We start from the raw sequence: 23,298 nt of genomic DNA, 5'->3' as shown, positions 1-23,298 counted from the left end.
CTGCAATGCAACCCAACAGATCCTTTGTATCGTCATGTTTTCACGATAACATCAGAGACATTTCTGGCTCAACAGTTTAATACAGAATGGAATTTTACTGGATTCAAAACATGAATTAACCAGATGAAATGTCCTATGATAAAAAGAACGTCAGACTAGCTGGTGAAACGGTCACTCACCTTCAGGAGTCCATGAACTGCTCAGACCAGTTTCCAAGATGGACATCTGGACTTTGGGCAAGAAACTCAAGTGACAAGAGGGAGCCTGTAAGGGTCCATGCCAGTCTGAGAAGAAAGCCAAGAGATAAGACCATCAACCCTTCCCTAAGGAGCACTGTCACACAGTACAGCCAGAGAGCCAAGGGTCTTCTGGATGGGAACGTCAGGAACCCAAGGGCACCGAAAAGCTGTGACCATCCTCTACCTCCCCAGGGGTTTGCGTAGCTCAGGGCCAGCTCTGGTAGAGTGCAGCTGTGCAGGTGGCCGCCCATCTTGGTGAGCACGGGCTTGGAAAGGGGAGAGCTCAATGCGCAAGCAAACTCCGATCTCACACATTTTCTATGCCACATACTGCCTATCATCTAATCCTTAGGAACAGGTGCATTAACCTAAGAGCACCACAAAATCTGTAAGTGCAACGTAATTTTGACATTTCTGAATATTTGAGAACCTTTGCTATGCAAATGTAAATGTATTCTGAACATAAAAGTATTCACTGAAAAGTGAAGTTCCCAGCCTTGGGGATGTTTTTAAACAAAAAAATGTTTTCTAATTTAGACAATGCAAACCTGGAGAGGTGCATAAAAAACAATGGTAGGGGAACAGTAGTCTTCCCGAGGAATTGAAACATTTCAGTCACTTAAAAAAGGCTGCTTTGAGGAAAACCCACCTGCTTCATGGAAAAGATAAGTGGCAAAAATGCATTAAGAGAATATTGTTACTTTCAAAAGAGAAAACAGTTCCTTACCGTAGCATGTAATTACTGAAAAATCTGATTTCTCTGAACTTGCAACTCTTGTGTTATTCAACAGAGCTTGAAGGAAGCCATCCAGAAAAGAGACTTCTCAAGTCAGAACTCTTCTTTGAGACGCAATAAACACCTACATTTGCTTCATGGTTTGGATCAGACTTTATCTGACCAGTCCTGACAGCAGCATGAGATGCTCTGTATTTAAGACCAATACATCTCTCCAGGTAGACATGTTCCTCTTGATGCACACCTTGAGGCGCCCAACCATGAGAACGCTGTTCCTCCTGGGCTATTTGTTCTACTGCACTTATTTTATGTATTAGTCACTACGGGGTAACGCTACGTTGGGTCAATGAATGAATTTGCCATAGGGGAAAAAGTCCAAAGCTGGGCTCCAAGCCTTCCTGACACATTGCTCCCGCCCATCCTCGCTGCAGAAGGCGCAAGCCAAGCCCCATGGAAGAGGAGCCAGCAGCATGCCTTTGCAGCAAAGGCCAACCCCCTCCTGGGGTGTGTTAGTGGTCAGCAGAGCCGGGGAAGGGAGCCGTCCTCCCCGCTCAGCACACGTGGTTGAAGCAACATGCTCCAGCTGGACCTGCTCCGGGCAGGACCTCCAGAGATCCCCCCCACCTACAGGAGAATCATCCAGAGGAGATCTTCACAGCCAGCTCATGCGTGAGGAGGCAGGACCATTAGCAATTTGCAACAGGGATCGCCACTTGCCAGGACTATGTAACCGCTACAAGTCATGGTGTGTACACGCTCGTAAAGGGACCCGCAGGGGCAATCGGGTGACGGAGGAGAACAGTAATTCTGGTTCCAAATTGAGCTCTTGAGACCTTACTGACGTATGCAGAGGAAAAAAGGTATGGAGTCGTCCCAGGGGCAGACTGATGTGGGGTGGTGATGGAAACAATTACTAACTGCGTTGGTTAATCATTAATTAATGATACAGCTTCAGATGCTGAAAGGAGAGAAAACACTGGATGGATTTACAAGGTTGTTCATCTGTTGTTTAAACCCGTGGCTGTCACGTCAGAGAGGAAGTGTAAAAGCAACAGAGTACTCAATGTTTTTGCAGGACCTTAAAAAACGTGGCTCAAGGTTTGAGTTTGTTGGAAAAAAGGAGAAGAAGCCAACGAAGACAGAATGTGGGCGAGGACAGAAAACTCGGGAAAATATTTAAATTCTTCATGGCTTCCATCATTTCCTGGAACACTCTCCAATATTTTATGCAGTCCTCAAGGACACTGGAGACTGTGCTTGGGAAGTTCTGTGTTGGTGACGAACACTGCCAACGCAGGTGTTGCTGTAGCCTAACCTTCTGCCAATATAACACAGGCCTGTGTTGTGCCATGGAAATGGCTGAAACAGGCACGATTAATTTAGAAATAGAGGCTGTAGCCACACATACATGTTCCAGTGTTGGCCCTGAAACAGAGGCACTCAGGCCAGCAGAAGCATGGAGTGCATGAAGGCTATGCAATATGCTGCTTGCAGGGCAGGGACTAGGAACTGCCTGGAATGTGAAAAAATAATGCATTATTCACAAGAGAGATGAATGCTCAGTCTGCAACCAACAGTGTTGACAAACTGCAGAGACTCTCCAGGAGCTGAATTGGGAAGATTACTATGCCTACTTGGGCTCAAAGAGTCAAGACACGAAATAATAAATTGTGACTCCCCTTGGGCTAGCTGTCCCTAGCTGAATCTGTGAACAATCCTCAAATCTTACCTTTTGGGGCTTTACGTGAAGCTTTATGCAATCAAAACTGCAAGAAGTTAACAATGACGGAGTAGCCACAGAGGGTCTGTGCCACTTCGTGTAACTGAAGCACAGACATCAGTATCAGGGTCTGGAAATGATTCCTACAGAGTCCACGAATGGCAACTGAGAAAAACCACGTGCTCCTTTGGTGTTCCCAAGAACTGCACAGGAAGTTTTTGCTTTTTCATCCACTCTTCCACTGAAAAACTTTTATGTGCCAAAAATCAAGACAGATGAAAACTACTTGTCAATGGACTAAGAATAGAAACTGCTGAGCACTGGGGGAGGCAGGGCTTTTTGTGAAGTCTAGTTTCGCTTAGTGGGGCTGACCTCCTGAGGTCATGCTGAAGTCAGTGGTGGGAGGTGCAGCATCCTCTGGAAAGTGATTCAGAGCAGGAGGCTGGTTCAGCCTCTGACTTGCTCTTTGGAGGACCACTGACTGCAGAGACTCATAGAATCATCGAATCATAGGATGGTTTGGGTGGGAGGGGACCTTTCAAGGTCACCTAGTCCAATCCCCCTGCCATGAGCAGGGACATCTTCAACTAGACCAGGTTGCTCAGAGCCCCGTCCAGTCTGACCTTGAATGGTTCCAGGGATGGGGCATCTACCACCTCGCTGGGCAACCTGGGCTAGCGTCTCACCACCCTCAGCGTAAACAATTTCTTACTTATATCTGTCTGATTCTAACCTCCTTTAGTTTAAAATCATTACCCCTTGTCCTATCTCTACAGGCCCTGCTAAAAAGTCTGTCCTCATCTTTCTTATAAGCCCCCTTTAAGTACTGGAAGGCTGCTGTAAGGTCTCCCCAGAGCCTTCTCTTCTCCAGGCTGAACAACCCCAACTCTCAGCCTGTCCTCATAGCAGAGGTGTTCCAGCCCTCTGACCATTTCTGTGACCTCCTCTGGACCCGCTCCAACAGGTCCATGTCTGTCCTGTGCTGAGGACCCCAGAGCTGGACGCAGGACTCCAGGTGGGGTCTCACCCGATGGGAGCAGAGGGGCAGAATCCCCTCCCTTGACCTGCTGGCCACGCTGCTTGGGATGCAGCCCAGGACACGGTTGGCTTTCTGGGCTGTGAGCGCACATTGCCTGCTCACATCCAGCTTTTCATCTGAGAGTCATGAACGCCAGCTTCACCAGCTAAACTTAGTGGCTGGGAATTACAGCTCATGTTCTTTGAGAAACACTGGCATTATTACTGCAAGAAATGTAGAAATTCCCAACTTTCATGGACTCTGATGGTTTCAGTGTTTGTGCTGTGCTGTGTCTGAAGTTGGATGCTCAACTTCCTCTGCACCTTCTCACCCTGAGCTTCTCCCAGTCTAAAGACCTATGTCCTCAGGGAGTCATGCTCCAGGTCGTTTTCAGTTGTGAAAATGGGTATAGATGGCAAAATATTATTCCCCTGTTCCAGTTAAAATGAAGTAGACATGCTCATGGTGATCTTATCCCTGGCTAATGAGAATACAGTGAGGACCAACCTGCATTTCTCCAAGATGTGAACAGGGAATGGGCTGCACTGACACCAAACTACAAATATTACATGAGAAGATAAAGGGCCTCAAAATTGCCAGATGCTGCATATCAGTCCTAAGCTCCTTCTCCGGCCATGCCTCAGATGTTCCAACCACCTGAGAACATCCCACGGATACTACAGGTGATGCTCCTGTGGTCCAGCACCAGGACTCGCTCTGAAGGCACGTAAACAGGACCATGAACTGCTCCATGCCAAGGAGGTCAGCAGGGAGAGGACCCTACAGCGTCCCCTTCCAGACACCGCCGCTGCGATGGCTGAGGGCACTGAGCGCTTTTCCAGGCTCTTTTTATTGTCTTGCTCCTAGAGAAAGATTTGTTCCTTTTCTCTCTACTGTCCAGGACACTCCTCCTGAAAGACAAGTGTCAAATGTGGAGCTTACATGCCACAAAAACATAAGGAAACCTCTCTGGCCATGAGCTCTCTCAGAAAACATTACTTTCATGAAGATAGTGACCATGACAAAACATGAACTAGCCTAAGACCCCATGTGTTCAGGTCCTGCACAGTGCCGCTGAAGTCAATATCATCGGTCTCACTCTTTGAGCGAGACACTGCTCGAGCCTCTGGTCTTCTCCTTCCAAATGAGGTGAGTTTGCTAAATGTTTATATGATGTTTATATACAGCTGATATACACAGCCAAAGCACTAAAACCCAAAGATTATTAGGATGATGTATCTTTCACTGACCACAGACTAGCATAATAAATACAGTCTTAACAAGGATACAGCAATGAATATTTTACTCTCAATAAACTTGTCTAACCACTGAATAATAAAAAATGTACACAGCTTGATTTCTGTACCTAAACATTTTCTCTGAATAGCTGTAAAGTGGTGAAAATAGATTAAAAGATAAATGAAGTGTTTGATGAGAAGGATACAGTACAATGAGGAACAAGCTTTAAGAAAAGCATATTTCATTGCTAATGTAACATTATGAATTTCTGTAGAAACTGATCAAAGTACACATTTTAAACCCATTTCAGGAAGACTGTGATTACAAATAAATATTTATTTTGGGACGGCGAAAAATTGCTGTGCTGTGATGAAATCTCTAGTTCTTTGGATAAATATATCTATGCTTTATGCAGAAAATGGAAGGCTTACAGTGCCCTTAAGTAGTCATTTCCACACTTTGAAGCCACGGTCTTATAAATTTTCATAGGTAAGTAGCAGCTGGTTACTTAGCAACTTTCACTACTTTTCTGAAGTGTACTACCTATAAAACTCTCAAGGATTTGTCATCCTTTTTTAACATACTTGGCTCTTAAAAGAAGCAATAACAAATGCAGATTAGTTGTCTGTAAGGCTTGGCGCGCAAGGATGCCGCTAATACTCTACAAATGAATAACCTCATCAAATGATCTGCGTGTGAAGTTACTCCTCGGTGTATGCCTCCACAGGCAATGGCCTACACAAAGAGCAGAAAAGCGTGAGGAGATGACATAGGAAAGAGCCAGTAAAGCCGCCTAGTCACACCGCGCCTGCAGTACAAGCCTCATTTCTCCTCCTCCTCCCTCCTGCCCAGCAACGTTAGTGATGCTCAGAGACTTGGTAAGTACAGCCGCGCCGGCTGCCGCACTTCAGGCAGGCAGCATCCCCAAACACAGAAGAGAGGATGGTTACTTACCTACCGAAAGCGCCGCGTTGGGAGGCTGGCTCTCGGGGTGGGTGTTTAGGCACCTCTTGTGCACAAGACAGGAGGAATCTTCTCTCCGCTCCCCAGGAGCGGGCGCAAGCCCGCGCTCCCGCTGCTCCTTGGCACGGGCACGGCTGCGCCCGGGGCGGCTGAGACACCAGCCCCGGCACGGGGCAGATGCCCGCGCTAGCTGTGGTCTTAGAAAATGAGCAATGGGAAGGATGCTCATGGGATTCGCGCTGGTTCAACAGCCCTTCTGAGGGCAGGATAAACACTGGCTCCTTTCGTCTGAATGTGTGGCAGCATGAATCCCATGAGCATGCTTTCCTGGACTGACTAAAAGTAAACTGGACTCACACCTTTAGTAAAAGGTGAAAGATTTACTAGATCTAAGAGAAATCCGAGGAAGCAGAATCCACTTTAGATGGACAGGAGAAGCATCAGCTGCTACGTGAATTTGAGATGGAAGAACTGCTCTCCCCAAGTTTGCCTGAGACCCAAACCAAGGATCGCACGTTTAGCACAAGGCAGTAGGTTGCTCCATTGCCTTACAGCTGCTGGAGGCATGTTTTTAAAAGCAAGCTCCTCGTGTCCTGGCGAAGGTCCTTTGATCTTCGGAAGGAGTGGCTCACGAGCTAATTAATAACACATGGACACGGAGTATGACGCATCACGAGAGCCTCTGATGTGATGCTGTGGTCTTTTAGTGAGCTGCAAATAGCCACAAAAGGAAGGGAGATAATCTGAAAGGCTTAGTCCTGTCACTGTAAGAGAGCGAGGCCCAAGGAACAGCCTGTACAGCTTCTCTCCTCCCCCTCCACACTGTGTTTTCTGATGGAAAACTCCCGGGTTGATCATTTAGCTGATCCAACTAAGCACGATATGCGTGCTGATGTATCACCCTGTGTCCCATGCACAGAACATATGATGACTGGGGTCAAATTTAAGTGTTGTGCTTCTGATAGGAAATTTCTTGCTGATTGAGAGCAGACAAGTCCCTGTAGACTTTGTTCCCTATGATGATAATATGATCTGTTCCTCATATTTTCCAGGAGCTTACAGAGGAAAGTAAGAATAGGGCTTACTCTGGCCATGTCACTTCTGATCTGGAAGACAGTAAGAAACAAAGCAAGCATTACTATCCTGAACCTGACATAGAGGCACCTTGCATCTTCTTGGGTCAAGCATCAGGAAAAAAAGCTCTTTCTTCTTTGAAAGAAAAAAATCTGGGAATAAAAACTGTTGTTAGCTCCTATCTACAGCAACAAGCGTATGCTGTTTTGTAACAAGTTCATGTAAGAAGCATCACTTGAGAGAAGAAGGATCATGAGAAGCACAGACTGGCACACAAATGGATACGGGAGGCACAAGCAATGGCTTCTGCCCCTTCGTGCCTGATGCCATGGGCAGAGAAGTGAAGAGAAGTTCTTAAATTTCATGCTCCCTCATTCTCAGATGGTTCACAAAAACAGCATCAAATTCACAGAGCTGTCAGCTGAGCAGCATGCACCGTTGTGGATGACACAGACTGATGATCTCTGCTGTATTTTGGGTCTTTCCTTGTGGGTAGAGCAGCAGTTGCCTACAACGCTGCGAGAGCGACTGCTGCCTTGGCTGAGCTGATGGCCCGCAGGGTTTGCAGCAGGGAGCTGAGATGTCAGGCAGGCACTGCACAGCATGTGGCAGCACACGCACTCCACCTGACAAACACCAACTCCTCAAAGATCTAGACTTCTTCCCTTTTCTAGGGAAACCCAGCATTGACGTTCTACATCACCGTTCCATGCTGCTCTTGGTTTCAGAAATGCCTCCTGCTGTCTGACCCAGCTGCCTCAATAGCTCCCCTGCATCCCTCACTACCACCTTAGAGTTTTGAGAGGAACAGAAGCACCCTGCTCCAGTTTAAATAAAAGCTGGGCTTGGCTACCTTGCAGACGGGTTCGCAGAAGAACTTGGGCCTTTGCAGTCACCAGCTCTTAAAGGTGCCCTTCAGCAAATGGGTTTCCCTGCGGTACTGACACATGCAGGGAGCAAGAATGGGGATGGGGTAAGACACACAAATCCTGGCAGATGGGCTTAGCTCTGATCTCCAACCATTTGAACGTGGGTGGCTTGAAGGCCAGTACACATCATCCACATTATCAAATCTCTGAAGAGGTTTCACTGGTGACAACCAGCATCACTATCAATAGAGTCTCTAAAACTCATGAATTCTTCCAATAATCTTCAGTTACCTGCTGTTTTTTAGGGTAAGTAGAGAGCTGGGAAAGACTTTCTAGACATCAAGCCTGATCTCCTCTTATCACGTATAACCACATCAAGTAACTGTGGTATAACCCTATCAAGACCTTTGGCAATAGCTTCCTTGGTAGGCAGGCTGGACATGATGGAGCTCAGAGCTCCTGCCTGTTTTCTCCTGCTGGCCTTTGCCAAAGGCTACTCCTGCAGCCAAAGGTGCTGATGATCCCATGAGGCATCTCCTAACGTCACGGGTGACGTCTTGTCTGCGACCGTTCTTGACAATGAAAATAAGACTTTGGATCTGAAACTGATGGTGAAGATTCTTCATATCCTTGATATCAAGATGATGAAGTTCTTGGTATCAGCCACTATCGGCAGTGGGAGATTCGGTGACCAGAGGTTTCCAGTCTCCTACACTGAGGAAGAGGGATGTGTAAAGGGATATCTGAAGATACAGGCTGGGCTGGAGTGAACCTGGTGGTCAGCATCCAGCTCAAACAGGTCAAAGCCAACTACTGAGGCTATACATCAATGGGTGAGAAAAACTGCAGGAATCTTTGAGACAAATATTGGAGCTAAGAATTTGGCAATTAGATCTTGCCAAGAGGGCGGTACTGACCGAGGCTGCCACAACTACTCCGACCATGCAGAGACAGGGTGTACCTGACACCTGGATGCGCAGCAATGTTCAGCAGAGTCCGACCTTGACATGCACGAGTGCCAAGAGCATTCATAATGGCATAACCCAACTTACAAGATGTAGGTCTCCTGGAATTCTGCATTTTATTTAATCTGATGAACTCATTAATGTTGTCAGAAACACAGGATTAAACTGCCAATGATCTGGAGAAATGAGTCTGCTAGAAGTAAACGTGGTGTTTTCAAATGAGTACAGACGATGGGGTTTGACTGTACCACGGATGCACTACCACTTTTATTTTTTTCAGTCCCAGGATGCTACTGGAATTCAGATATTTCTTAAAGCAAGCACCCCCCTCACCTCAACTTGGTGAATTTATTTCAATAGAGTAAGGTTCAGGGAAAAGAAAATTAATATTCATGTGAGCAGGGTTTTTACTAAACTACATTAGTTAAAATACCATGATTTTCTATTTCTCTGCTGTTTTAATTCTTTGTGGATTTAAGCACATCTGCTTTAGGCTTGCAAAATTGTAGGGATATTTACAGTAGTCAGACTAAATCACAAATACAATACAACCATTTATCTCTAAACCAAATTTGGATTACATGATGATTTTAGTAGTTAGAACAACTTTCATTTCACTTTGATAAATAAAACCCCCAAAAGGTTTCAGTCTGAAACCATCATGAAAGGCCAAATCTACAGCTGGAACAGATATTTCATACAATCAGGCTCTTAGGTAAGACTATTTTGATCTAGCACTATGGATAAATTGATTCCAGGTATGGGTTTTTTTTTTTTCATTTCTGCTGTACAGTGTAATATTTACACCAGTGTTTGACTATGTGAAGTATTTTGATTTTTTTGATAGCTAGGTTGTAAATACGTGTTGTCACAGTGCAGTAGCCATCATTGTACAAGAGGAAGCTACCACTATAATGGCTAACATAACATCTGAGTAAGCAAATATTGAACCTCATCATTTCCAAGGTCTTGAATTCCTAGTATTTCTTTAATACTAAACAGCACTGCATCTGTATTTCCTACGTTTCTTTATCTTACCTCTAGCATGCTTCAAATCAGCTGTAAGTACACCCCCCCCCCCCCCCCAAGTAAAGCAAAACACACAGCTCAAAGGTTTTACCCTTTCAGAAGCACCACAAATGGTCCAATTTGGCAACTAGCTCCATGGCCAGTGGGGAGGACTTCCAGCCAACCTACAAACAAGCTAGAGCAAGCTGTGCAAAGATCTCCTCTCAGCTGCTCAACCTGGGATGCTTTTTAAGCATAAATGAATCAACACCAATGTGACAACAGCGAGGTAGATGCCAAAATGCAAATCCTTTCTACAGGTGTTATGCGCTCTTCAAAACCAGGCTTGCTAGCATGCAGCTCACTGGGATCTATTATTAAGTTAGACTTCAGTGACACAAATGCTGGTTTGAGAAAGTGCATTGTGTTGACAATTATGGGGTTGTGTCTTCTCATAGCTCTTTCATTTGCTCAAAGTCAGGAGTGCAAAAGTGTATTTGTGGGCTGGGGAAATAAAGAACAAATTGGAGAGAAGCCAATAACCCAGAAGAAACTACCAACTTCAAAAAGATAAAAGTTTACAACACAGTTAGTAAAAGAGTGATTTATGCTCAGAGGGATCATTTTGTTGTATCAGACCATACCTAAACCCCTGTGCTGCACATAACATGCTTTAACAAGATGTTTCAGAACTCCCTTTGAAAAAGACAACCCTTATACAGAGGCGAGGTGGAAAAAGGGATAGCTCCTTACAAAGGAAAGGGCCAAAATGGAGCAATAAAGTCTGTGTAACAGATGATGAAATGAGCCCCAAATTGCTGCCATCTGTTAGCAACCTTTGCCCAGTGAAATGAATTTCATGTGAGGTCAAGAAATCCCAAACTGCCATTTCCTCATTACTATTAATAAGGGCCAGGTGCCATATAAACCAACACTGGATCCAGATGTCCTTCATGTGGCTTTGATTACCCTTCTAGGCTTGGATAATGACAGGAGGGAAAGTTTTACAGATGCACACACAGAAACACGTTTAATATTAATTTCTCTGCAATTGAATTACTGGGCATTAACAGCATTATACACCTCCCACCCTACTGAATGTCTGCAGGTCAGCTATGTGGATGGCACTCCTGCAAGGTGTAGAGCAGGCAGTCCTTCAGGATGAAGTTACAGCATCTGGGCTTCTGCCATATTTTCCATGATTGTGTTATGAGAAGCAATCCCTTCTACATGTGACAGCCAAGATACAGGCAACAGCTCTCATTTGAATTTCATCAACATCTTGTTGGATAGTCTTGAATGTCTAAAAAAGTATCGGTTTTCCCTGCCTCTGAAATGGACACACTCAATTTAATACAGTAAGATGTGAAAATGTATGGTTATGTAGTTTGGTTAAGATTAAAATGCTATGGAAAACCTAAGCATATCCACTATTTATGGCATCAATCAGTTGTATTTGGGTGCCAAGCCAGTGCTACAGCACAGTAGAAGGAATTAGTAATTGCAGAGAATTAAGCATTATGCTGGATCGTATCCTGAAGGAGTGTGCATGCACTGTTTGCACTTACTTAAGTTTATTTACATACTACAGCAGGTCCTTGACTACGAAGTGAAGAAAACATTGTTTTAGAAGAGTCAGCATGGCTATGAAATTCAGCAGGGAAGCAATAAGTACTTCACATCCTGGACTCTACAAGGATAATCATTTAACCAGTTACAACCCATGCTCAAAGAAAATACGGTAAAATAAATTATTCCAGAATTCTGTCTTCTAGCTTTCAAGTCTTGCCAAACTCATCCTCAGCATCACACTTCTTAGGAACTAAACAAACATCAAGTAAAATTCGATCTTGCCAAAACAAATGCAAATCCTTGGAGTACATCCCTCCAGTCATCTTAATGATGTCTCCACAACAGAAACACAACATCTATAGGCTCATGAATATCTATCCCCAAATGTGGCAACAAATGCTTTAGTGGAAACATCTATGTGAAATGAAAAATACCACCAACACACCACAGTGAATTCTCATGAAGAAGTGACAAAGAACAGAAACACCCACATAGTGGGAGAATATCTTCAACAAAAAACCCCCACTCTGACCTTGCATATGAGATCTTTCATGGTGACTGATAAAATATTCCTATGGGATAAGCCTGAGCACTGAATTCATTGTTCTAAATAATCACTGACTCTGTAGAGACATTGCTCGTCAGCCTTTATAACCTTCTGATCTGCTGTTACACAAACTATCCTTTTTTCTTGCTGCTCCAAAGGGGCACGTACCTTACCATGTCCCTGCAACTACAACTTCTCTGATCCACAGGTGCTCGCTACCTATTTTCTGCCAAGGAGCTTAAATGATCAACGCAAAAAGATCAGTCTCGGGAACTACATCCAGCCTCTTCCAGTTTGGATCGGTATTTCTCAAAGATCTGATGCAAGGTCAATGAAGGCGTAGTTACAAGAGCTTCTGGCTTCACCTTCTTTCCAGGAGTGCTGTTTTTAAGTGGGACAATTTCAGTGCTCTGATTTGTAGCACAGCCCCTCAAAAACTGTACAAACATAATTGCCGGAGCAGTGAATACTGGCACAGGAAAAGGAATGTTTCAAGCTGGCTTTGCTGTCAGACAGCTTATTGTAAAGCTGAACCCTGGGCATTTGACAAATACATCTGGGTATTTGAAAAATATTACTAAACTGGCAAGAAGGAAAATTTCTCATATAAGTGACTTGTGGAATAAAGCCCTTGTTGGTACACCCCAAACCGATAGCCCGTGCTCGGACACCTCTCAGACACTGTTCTTACTTTCTGGCCTCTGGGGCATCATCTGCACTACAGCTTGTTCATGTCAAAGATGCAGAGACAGCTCCAATCTGGTGGTAGCGATTAGCTCAAGAACTGTTCCCAGGCACCTCTACATCCAAGGTAAGCTTAGCCTTGAAGACACGATGCTTTTGTGTGCTGACTACTGCTTTGGCATGACATGGTGACCCCATTAATGGATGCTGTTGGATTCACTCTGGCTGAGTCCAGCCCCGGCGCCCCAGTGCTGGGCTCTCAGAAGTGGGTGCTGTGGGACGGCGCTTGTGGTTCTGCAGCAAGCAGCTGAGGTCTAATGGGATTATTGGTCCCAGCAGGTCAGACCCAGGCTAAGTCTGAGCAAAGTCATCGTTTCTGCAGCAGTTCCCCCGATCTCCACCTTTATTTGCTGGGGCACATCGTGATGCCTGAGCCGGCTCTGTGCTCCTGTGCTATGCTGCTGCTAAAGCAGCCCCTGAGACCCTGGGCTTCCTGGGGGGTGCAGGAACACCCCGCAGATCTGCGGGAGTTATCCTGCAGCCGGCAGGATGGGTGCTGGACTTGCATTAGAGAGGTTGGCACAGTGCTAGGACATGCGGCTGCCTCTGCACCACCTCCCCATTGCAATACCTGGGTTCTTCTGGTGCCTGGGGCACCCCAGGGCCTGCTGCAGAAGTAAGAGAGAACTGGCTGTATTTAACTGTCCCGAAGAGACCTAGACCTACAAAACAGGTGCTACATTATACATCACATACAGCTTTCACATACTTTCCACATACAACCTCCCTCCAAAGCTGTGCCCCTCGCCCCCACTCCCTGGGGCAGAGGGTCTCTTGGGATGGGATGTCCCTACAATTTCTGCAACGACCCAGGAGCCTCCAGGTGGGAACTGCAACCAAAGCAGTGTGTGAACCAGAGTCTTGGTCATTCCGCCCAAGTGAAACGCATCTCAACACCAAGCCTTCCACTACAGCCAGCCGGCAGCACGGCCAGCGAGCAGCAGAGCTGCCACGTCCAGGGGTGCACGACGTGCCTTCTCAAAGCAAGGACACTCCCCTCCTGCAGCCACTGTGTTTCAAATTTATTAACATCAAAATGGGACATCAGAAGGAAGGGGAGAAGACACTGAATACAGAAATAAGCTCTTGGGGCTCTTGGAGCCCCTCTGAGCACACCTGGCATATGACCGAGCCTTGACTTTCCTTATAACCGCCCGCAATAAATCTATAGGAACTGCTGCGTGCCAGTACTGTGCATCTTGGTGTGAATGCTCTAACACCATTTCATTTCTAATCCTCTTTTCACAAATAATGTGCATTAAAACAAAAATGTATGCAAATAAACAGAAACCTCTAGAAGATAAAAATTGAAAAATTTTCATGCTGGGCAGCCTCTTCACAGAGGATCTGTTTAGAAAATAAAACCAATCCCTTCAGCTGGTTTTGAAGTACATTAGAACGAATAAGCGTTATTTTTCCCCCCAAGTCAAAAGCAAGTGTATCTGGAATGCTTTTGCACAGAGCTTTGTTAAAAATGGTAGTGGCTTAAAAGTTGGAACTTGGCACATGTGTCTTTCTCAGCGAAGGCAGGACTTGGAAGACAAGAAACTGAACAAACTCCTGCCTGTTTCTAGCTGTGCAATCCAAAACATGATTAAGTACAGAGGAATGCAATTCAGGGAAGGCATGAATGGAGTGGGACTCTGCAGAAACCGTTCTGCCTTATGGCTGTTACCTCTTCATGGGACAGCAGGAGCACAGGAAAAACACACTTCTCCATGACAGCTCTCTCAACTGCTATTTTGGAAAATATCTGGTTACTAAAATTCAGGATTAAAAACATCTAAGTGCTCTCTAGTGTTTTAGTTTGTGTTTGACAGTTACTTACTCCCTCGTGCTGTTTGTGTGCCCTCCAAAACAGGACAGAATGACTAGATCCCCTCTGGACTGGCAGCAACAGGACAGCAAGTCCCCAGCTGAGCGTCAGGAGAGGCTCTTGCACCTCTTCATTGCTCCCCTCCAGCAGCAAGTTTATGCAAAGCCACCAGACACAACCACTGCAGGTCTGCATTTATTTGGGAAGGTTCTGGCAGACTTCGGCAGCGTTTGGCCTCCACCATCCACTAGACACAGCATTAGAAAGAAAAGCAGCAACCCACTTTCCTCTGCTGCTGACCGAGCCATGCTCAATCCTCTTAGCTCTGCCCGCTGAGCTTGGCACAGATGGCCAAAGGCGGCAGGGGAGGGCTGCGTGAGCCTGGAGAAACTCGCTAATGCTCCGCTAGCGTGGGGAGAGAGATTTTCTTTTTCTTCAGACAGAAACCAGGTCTTCTGCAGACATCAGCTCCACACCTCGGTCTATGTTTCAGTGCATTCGTCTCACTGCGATAGGAAGCACCACCACATTATTCGGGGGTTTGTCTCTTAGCTGACACAACCACCACAGGACAGCGTGATCCATCAGAGCAAAAAGACTTCCAAGAAAGTAATCCTGATGCGTATCCATGGCTTTTCCCTGCCAAGCCTTCCCCCTCATATCCAAAAAGGTCATCTGCCAGGGGCAGCGCTGCCAATTACAGAGCAGGGTAAAGTCTTCTTCACCTCCAATACCTGCTATCAGCACAGATCCAGGCTTCCTTTCCGAAATGTCTACTGACAGATAAACTTCATAGGTACGGAGATCTGGTTCCCTACATGACTTTAAATCAACATCTAAATGGCTCTCTCAGGAGCCTTTCTAGGTTTGCAGTCCTCCAGGAGGCCCACGAACATGGCTCTTAGTGTGGAGGCACCAACTCAAAGCTTATTCTAAAGCGATGTCTGCCTATATTAGCGAGTTGAACCATATGCAGGAGTGTTTCTGGCACTGGAACTAGATAATTCACACTATCTAAGTGTTAGAACACTCCCTGGCAGGGTTGTGACACATTTGAGCTAGCACACTCCCCATCAGTTCCCAGGCACACCATTCCCAACGCTGCATGCAGCCACCAGGTCTTGGAGGTGGGTGCTAGCATGGACGCAGGCATCTTCATGCCAGTTGCCGTCATTGTCAGAGAATTTTTCCGTGTGCATTTACTAGCACAGACATAGCCTGTGTGCTACAATTCTTGTCAGCTTAAGCAGAGAAGGCATTTAAGGCTGCCAGCGTGGTGGGTAACCAGGTATGGTCCTTTCCTTAAATTCGTCCCAAATAGGCAATTTTGTCTTATTTTACATTATTCTGCTCGGGCTGTTCACTCCTACCCTCCAGAAGGTGGTCTTCCACTTATTTCAGAAAGGTTTTTCAGTTATGAGTATAAATGAATGTCATTCAAGCAAGTTGGGTCATATTAGCTATATAGGTGGCAGACATAACCCATCAGTGCTGAGAGCTTGCTAATCATACACAGAGACCAAAGGCACACCCTGCAGATGAATGAGACCATGCAGTGTAAGAAGCTGACTTGCAGTGTTGAGGCATTAGGAGGAATTCTTCATAGGTTTTTAAAAATGCATCAGTATGTGATGCTGGGAGTCACCCAGACACGCATCAGTGATCCACTCTGGAGGGGTGTACAGGACCTTTGGCTGATGCAAAAATGGATGCAGAACTGAACAGCAGTCTCAGATTCAGATATCAACATGATGAGACTTCTTCAGCTGTTACAGGGCTCTTCAAGGCTAGGAATTCCCCACTCACAGGTTTCTACATCTCGTGGGAAACAATGCAGGTATCATCCTAGCTTGTTGTCTGGGCTCAGCTTTGCTATAGCCATTGGTTGAGAAGGTTCACATCATTAAAGGTACGTGCACTGCTGCCCTTGCACTTCTCAAGCTGGGTGAAAGGTATCATCTATATACTCTGAATCTGAACAATGGGAGGAAAACGGGAGGTCCTGACTCCCTCTCCGTGGGCTTAATAATCAACCCTCGCACGATTTCCATGACTTCACAAGGATTGTTGGGTGAGAGTGTGTCCACTTCTTCTGATTGGTAACATAACCTTGAAATTCATGAGCCCAATCTGCTCTGCTATGTTGTATGGTTCCCACCATCTTCTGAAAGGAAAAGATTTCCATTCCAGTGTTTAAACACTCCCATGTGAGGTCCTCTGCTGTGAAGCCATTTCTGTGCCTGTTCGACATTAGAGAAGTTCTCTTGTGTTGGAGTACGAGTGCTTGACGCTCTTCTGGATTTGTTGTATGAATTGTACTACACGCAAAAAACATCATACATGTGATGTACATCTTTGTGAATTCCTTTAACGTTCTTCTGAATATTGAACAGTACAGCTCCAATGGCTGTTCATTTGACTATAAAACAAAGAGGTTTTAATATTTAGCAGATTATTCAAGCCTCTCACCAGCTGTGACATGAAAATGGTCCTGTTGTAAATTAGGATCTACGCTGGCAAAGATCTTTATTAGCTGGGACACAACAATCTTAGCAGTAGTAGAGAATAGTGTGGTGGACTATGAATACCATGTGGCTTAATACTCCATTACTGGACTAATATCTCTACACAATGCACTGTTCCTCAAGGGTGTGACCAGGACTGGCCCCATTGATTCCAAGGGGCAGTCCTGCAAAGGGAAAGACAGTACAGAAACTTTCAAAATCTTCACAGGAGATCAGCTCTGAACATGGGGCACAGAAGTTTTGGACTTTCCTGTAAATACCAGGACCAGAAATAGTGGCTCTCTCCTGACACAAATTCCTTGTAGCTTGCCATGATTTTCTGACCAAGACTGGCCAAGAGACATGGTAGCTTCTAGGCCTTTTAAGGGCATTTCTGTGACTGGAATTTGGTCTCTTGGATGTCACTGTGCTCACCTAGTTGTTTGCTGGAGATGAAAGTCAGTTATCACAGTTTTCTGGAGGCTCTTGGTGGTAACCTCAGCAGCCAAGTAACTTCTCACTAGCGTCTCAGGAGCAGCAAAGATCTCTACTCAATGCTTAGACATGCAATCACTCTGGCTGCAAATACCTGAACAAACTGCCCCACCAGATTAAGTGTCTTGCTGCACCAGGTGGAATGCTGGCTCAAGATGACAGTCAAGCCATTCAAAATGGCCGTGCTAACCTGGACACTTTCAGCCCCTGGAATACAGCATATGTTGTGTCAGTTAAATGCAGAATGAATGAGATGGCTTTTTATTCAGGAAGCCTTTTTTGCTTGCCAAGCAACTTGCTTGAACATAGCCAAGAAAGCTGATCCTCTTTGACCCGTCTCTGTAAATCTTACTAGCAACATGGAGAAGGTAGAATGGGACTTGCAGCCTTAGCAGTGAAGGGAAACCAGAAATTCCTAATGTGGATGCTGATGCTACTGCTCTTGATGTGCTGCCAGTCCTGAATCAGTGATTGTTATTCTGCCTGTTATTTACCTTAACCCTTCATATAAATTCATGTTGCCACCACATAATCAATCCACCTCGTCAAGGGTCGAGAGGATCATCACTTTAGATCACTAAGACAGTTGGGCCTTCTCTTTCACAGGACCCAGATGGTGCTCCACATTTTCCATCATATGTGGCCCTGCTGTTTCTGGACTAGTCCATAGACCTTTGTGATGTACTAACCAGATGAGCCTCCTCTCCTCTACCTTCTTTTTCCTAGCCTGATGCTTGTGGATACGAGGATGGGGCTGGCTAAGCACACAGTAGACTGGTACCCTCTCCTAGCTACTCTAAGGTTTTATACACATGCAGAGGGAAGACATGACACTAGAGCCACCAAAACCAGTTCTCAAGATTCTCAGGGACAAAGGGATGTTTGATAATATTTTTAAAGTTCTTCAGTTGGCTGTGTTCCTTTAAGTGTCACAGACATCCAGCCCTTTATTCAAGTATTGGAGTACATGGATGACCATGAAGTCCTGAAGACATCTGGAAGCCAGTGTATGGTCCAACAAGTTCTTCTGGACTTCAAGCTGGAGATATGCCATTATGTCCCTTCCAGAATAGTGCAGATACCAATGCAGTGTGTGGTGTGTAGGGTTGTTATCAGCCACATGAAGTCCAGCTGGAGGCCAATTACCGGTGGCGTGCCTCCAGGTTTGATACTGGAGCCAGTACTATTTAACATCTTCAGTTATGACCTAGACGATAGGACAGCATGCACCCTCAACAAGTTTGCAGACAATGCAAAACTGGGAGGAGTGGTTGATACACCAGATGATTGTGCTGCTGTTCAGAGGGATCTTGAAACACTGGAGAAATGGGCAGATAGGGACCTCATCAAGTTCAACACAGGGTGAAAAGTCCTGCTTCTGGGAAGGAATAACCCTGGGCATCAAGTGCACTCTGGGGGCTGACTGGCTGGAAAGCAGCTTGGCAGAAAAAACATGTTGGGGTCCTGCAGAGAAACTGAAGACAACCCAGCAATGTACCCTTCCAGCAAAGAAAGTCAACAGCATTCTGGGCTGTGTTGGGAAGAGCACTGGCAGCATGTCGAGGGAGGTGATCCTTCCCCTCAACCCAGCACTGGTGAGGCTGCATCTGAGTGTTGGGTCCAGTTCTGGACAACCCAGTACAAGATTTGGAGCAAGACTGGAGCAAGTCCAAGGAAGACCCAAAAAGATGATTAAGGACCCAGTGTATCTGCCATATGAGGAGAGGCTGAAGGAGTTGGGATTGTTTAACTTCAAGAAGAGAAAGCTCAGGGGGATCTTATCAATGCATACAAATCCCTAATGGAAGAAAGTAAAGAAAACAGAGCTAGACCCTTCTCAGTGGTATCCACTGAAAGGACCAGAGGCAATGGAATGGAAATATAGGCACAAATGGAAATATAGGAAATTCCATTTAAAAAGAAAGAAAAAACTTTCTTAGGGTGAGGGCACTTGAATCAGTTGCCCAGAGAGGTTGTGAAGTCTCCATCTTCGGAGATACTCAAAACATGGGACAAATTCCTGAGCAGCCTGCTCTAGTTGACCCTGCTTTGAGCATGGTGGCATGGACTAGATGATCTCTAAAGCTGCCTTTCCACCTCAGCTATTCTGTGATTTTTGTGTGTTTCTTGGCCAAGTGGAGGACTGTATCCTGGGACTTCCAGCTTTTTTCAGGCTGCACTTTTATAGTTAAGAGGAGAGCATTTCAAGCTACTTCCATCCATGCAAATATAAGGATGTAGTTTCAGTTCCTACAGATCACCAATGTGTCCTTTCATTGGTCATAATCTGCCTTCTTGAGTTTCAAATCCTTTTTGGCTCATTCATCATTGATTCCAACAGAATGGGACTGGATCGAATGTCAATGTGTTGACATTATTTTAGCAGTCAGTTTTGGCTCTCTTATCCTCCTACTAACATAGTGTTCCAGGGAAAGAAGGGAGGTAAAATTGGGCAAATTCTTCTTTTTCTTCTATTTGCCCCTTTTCTATATCCATAAAGCAGATGAACAGCACAGCACAGGAAATACGAGCTAATATAATGTTGCATTTCCATGCAGATGATTATTCCTAGCAATGATGCTGGGTAAGAGAATGACATACAATACAGCATTCCACTTGCACAGTTAGAAGTTGGAAGACAGGGATGGTGGTGTCTTGGTTGTTTTCCTTCCTCCAGGAAACTCCTTGAAGATCGCTGCCACATGCTGCAATCTGGTCCTTTCATTAAGCCAAAGAATTTCTGTAAGGTGTTGCCTTAGCAAACCCAGGGATAAATCTTCACTGGCAGCATCAACTAAAGATGAACTGGGCTCCAACAGAAGATGCACACTTACCACCATCTTCTTTTTAATTTGATGACAGAATGTTAATAAAAGGCCATCCAGGAGTCACCAAAAGCCAATTTTAGCATATGTAGCACTGAAGCATTTTCAGCAATAGAAGTTACTCAGAAATATGTATTTCCTTACAAAAAATAAGTCACCAGAATTTCTAATTTATATATCCAATATCCAATTTGGGTATCTGATCAACAACATTTAACCTCCCCCCCCCCCCGCCCCGCCCTTACTGGGAAACACAGGATTAATCTTCATTAAAGCTTTGTGTATAAAGAAAACCGTGTTCGAAAATGCTGAAAATTTGTTCTGCTGGAGAGAAGACATTGAACATCTGGCTATTTCTGAGAAAAGCAAAAGGGCTCCCTCTGGAGTGGATTCCAAAATTAACACAGGATTCAGATTTTAATAGGCAGGCAGAGAAAATGAAAATCAGTAACAAAGCAAATGCATTCTTGTCTCTTGTTAGTTTACTCATCCTGTTTACAATGAGCATACTGGGACTAATTCAAGGAGACTATATCATGACTGAATGATATGGATCCATGCCCAGAATATTAAGTCATTAATTAGTTTTCATGCATGGACTTGTATGTGGCAAGGAGGCAAATTAAAGGATTCCTGAAGAGACAAGAAAGCTTCCTTAGCATGTAAAATACTCCAAAGAATCTCCAACAAAATAAATTATGAAGCCAGCTGAGAATCCACATTATCAACCCTGGATGGTGATGCACAATTCTATAAAAACCTAATGAATACAGCCACTGGTTGTGTACCCATGGCAATAAAATTAATTTGAAAGAGAGAGAGGAATAACTTTAAGGATGTATACAAAAACATGCTCTACTGAAAACTGATGAAGGCTGCTTTCAAATTTATAAGTGAGAAAGACCCCACATTCCCATGGTTTATTTGCATACAAGCCAATTAACAGAAAATTGTTTTTCATGCAGAAAGAAAAAAGTTAGATCACCTACAAAGTGAAGTCAACTTACTGCCTGCTTTTGCTCTTCTTCCTATAAACGTTGGCAAAAGAAAAAGGTGAAGAGAGAAACAGGATAGATTAATTATCATATGAAAAGGAAACATACGCACACAAAATACACGACAGACCCAATGGAAGAACGGAACATGGCAAATTGTAGAAACATCTGCAGACACGAAAGGAAACAAGGACCTTAGACACAACAGCCGTGGTGGGAAAAAAAAGCTGTCATTTGTTCCATTCTCAAAAGAAGAGTCTTCTCTAAAATGGCCCTCAGTGTTGGCAAAAGTTGAATCCCCAGGATGGATATCACAGTATGGATATCCTGGATATAGAATAGGATATCCAACGGATATCTTTTCTTTTACGCAGAACCTTCACTGGCTTCTCTTCCTACCCTGAACTCAGCAATGCCTCTCTAGCTGTCCTCGAGGCAAGAACTATCAGACTACCATCCTCTAAAGTCTGGAAATACCATCTGGAGTGTGCAACCACTGCATGGCATTCAGTTCCCTGTGTGCACAAATCTGCCATCACAGAGACCCAAACTGTCATAGCCTGAGAGGCAAAATGTCACCTTTTTGGTCAGAGAGTGCCTGTTACCACCAGGCATGCAGGGACCTCTGCAGATCAGATTCAAAAGGGCAAATTAACAAGCGGGCCAGCAACCGGGTCCAGAATGGGAGGGGAGAAACTGGGAGGCAATTGCAGGGTAAGGACAAAGATGCAGAGAAAACAATTCCTTTGTTGCAATGCAACATTTGTCAGTACGGATCACTACTAATTTGAAAGACCAGAAAAGGTGAAATATGGACGAATTTATTCTCTTTTGAAGGAGGGAAACGTACACTGTGATCCTGCTGGGCCAGTGGGATCACATTCTGACTTCAACTATATGAGCATTCCTGGGAACGAGCAAAATACCACCTAGTCGAGAGTGAGTTTCTTAAATCAAAAGTTTTCATAGATTTTGTCCTCATGTATATAACAAACATTACGAGTCCTGCGGGTTCATGTCTTGCGGGCTTGGTTGTGTGGAGGAGCACAGCAGTTGTGGTGCAGGCAGCAACACTGTCTATTAAAAGAAAGGCTGGCAGCATGTTTTTGATGACTCTCATCTACGCAGAAATAGTAATTACAGCTTTTTCAGGGTAATAGCGTGTGTTCCCTCCAATGGTGGCTTTGCATGGTGTGGAGGGCAGCAGGACAACTGGTAAGCACATCTCCCCAGAAATTCAGGTCATGGAATTAAAATTCATGGAATAAAAGCTCCTTGTGGCCTTGAAATCCCATGAACTCATTTAACCACCTTCCCTCATTTATTTCCCATCTGAGCACAATTAACCAGAACCTGTCCCTTAATTTAGAGTAGCTTCTTCTCACTGACCACTGTACTAAAAGATGTTTTCCCAACTGTGCACTCAGGGCACTACACAGATATCTAGGAACGACTGCAGAGAATTCCACATTTCTGAGCAGATACTTTTGTGCTTTTCTCCCAAGACTTGGGCTTCTTTCAGGTGTGTATTTAGACACTGATGTAGCAGATGTAGGGTATGGCTCCACTCAGTCATGGATCAACATCAGCAGCAGAGGCCAGTGCTGCCCTCCCAACACTCCCACATGTTTCCAGTTGTTCCTCCTACCAGCACTGGGACTTGCAGGACCAGATGGTGAGCCAGGTCAAGGGAAAGATCTTAAATGATCTCCACTCTACAAAAAAGTTGTTAGTTTGAAAAATGAGGCTTTAGCATTAACTACAGATGTGAAAAAAAATCTCAAGAGGCATGGAGCTTTGCTAGAAGGAGTGAGCAGTTATTAGATAAATCATCAAATCAGCTAGTGAGGAAATTACCATTGAGGAAATGGAAAAAGTGAAATGGGATATGTCTGCTGAATATCCGTGTAGCTGAAAGCAAAAGCCCAGGCAGACAATCATCACTGTGGACTACGTATTAGAAGAGTGC

At 44.9% G+C, this 23,298-nt stretch overlaps 1 protein-coding gene across 6 annotated transcripts in view; it reads right to left on the bottom strand.

Annotated features, from left to right (window-relative positions):
• The window catches only part of DTNB (dystrobrevin beta), a 213,018-nt gene that overhangs the window by 37,144 nt on the left and 152,576 nt on the right, over positions 1-23,298 (bottom strand). For 4 of the 6 annotated variants that reach the window (XM_049818389.1, XM_049818391.1, XM_049818393.1 and 1 more), the window contains one exon: positions 21,342-21,362. The exons of the other annotated variants lie outside the window; for them this stretch is intronic. In XM_049818389.1, coding sequence (XP_049674346.1) covers positions 21,342-21,362 — 21 coding nt within the window. The remainder of the gene's footprint in view (positions 1-21,341; positions 21,363-23,298) is intronic. 6 annotated transcript variants of the gene reach the window in all.

This window comes from Accipiter gentilis, chromosome 16 (assembly GCF_929443795.1).
Source record: "Accipiter gentilis chromosome 16, bAccGen1.1, whole genome shotgun sequence".
Taxonomy (NCBI): Eukaryota; Metazoa; Chordata; class Aves; order Accipitriformes; family Accipitridae; genus Astur; species Astur gentilis.
This window is presented reverse-complemented; position numbering and strand designations above follow the sequence as displayed.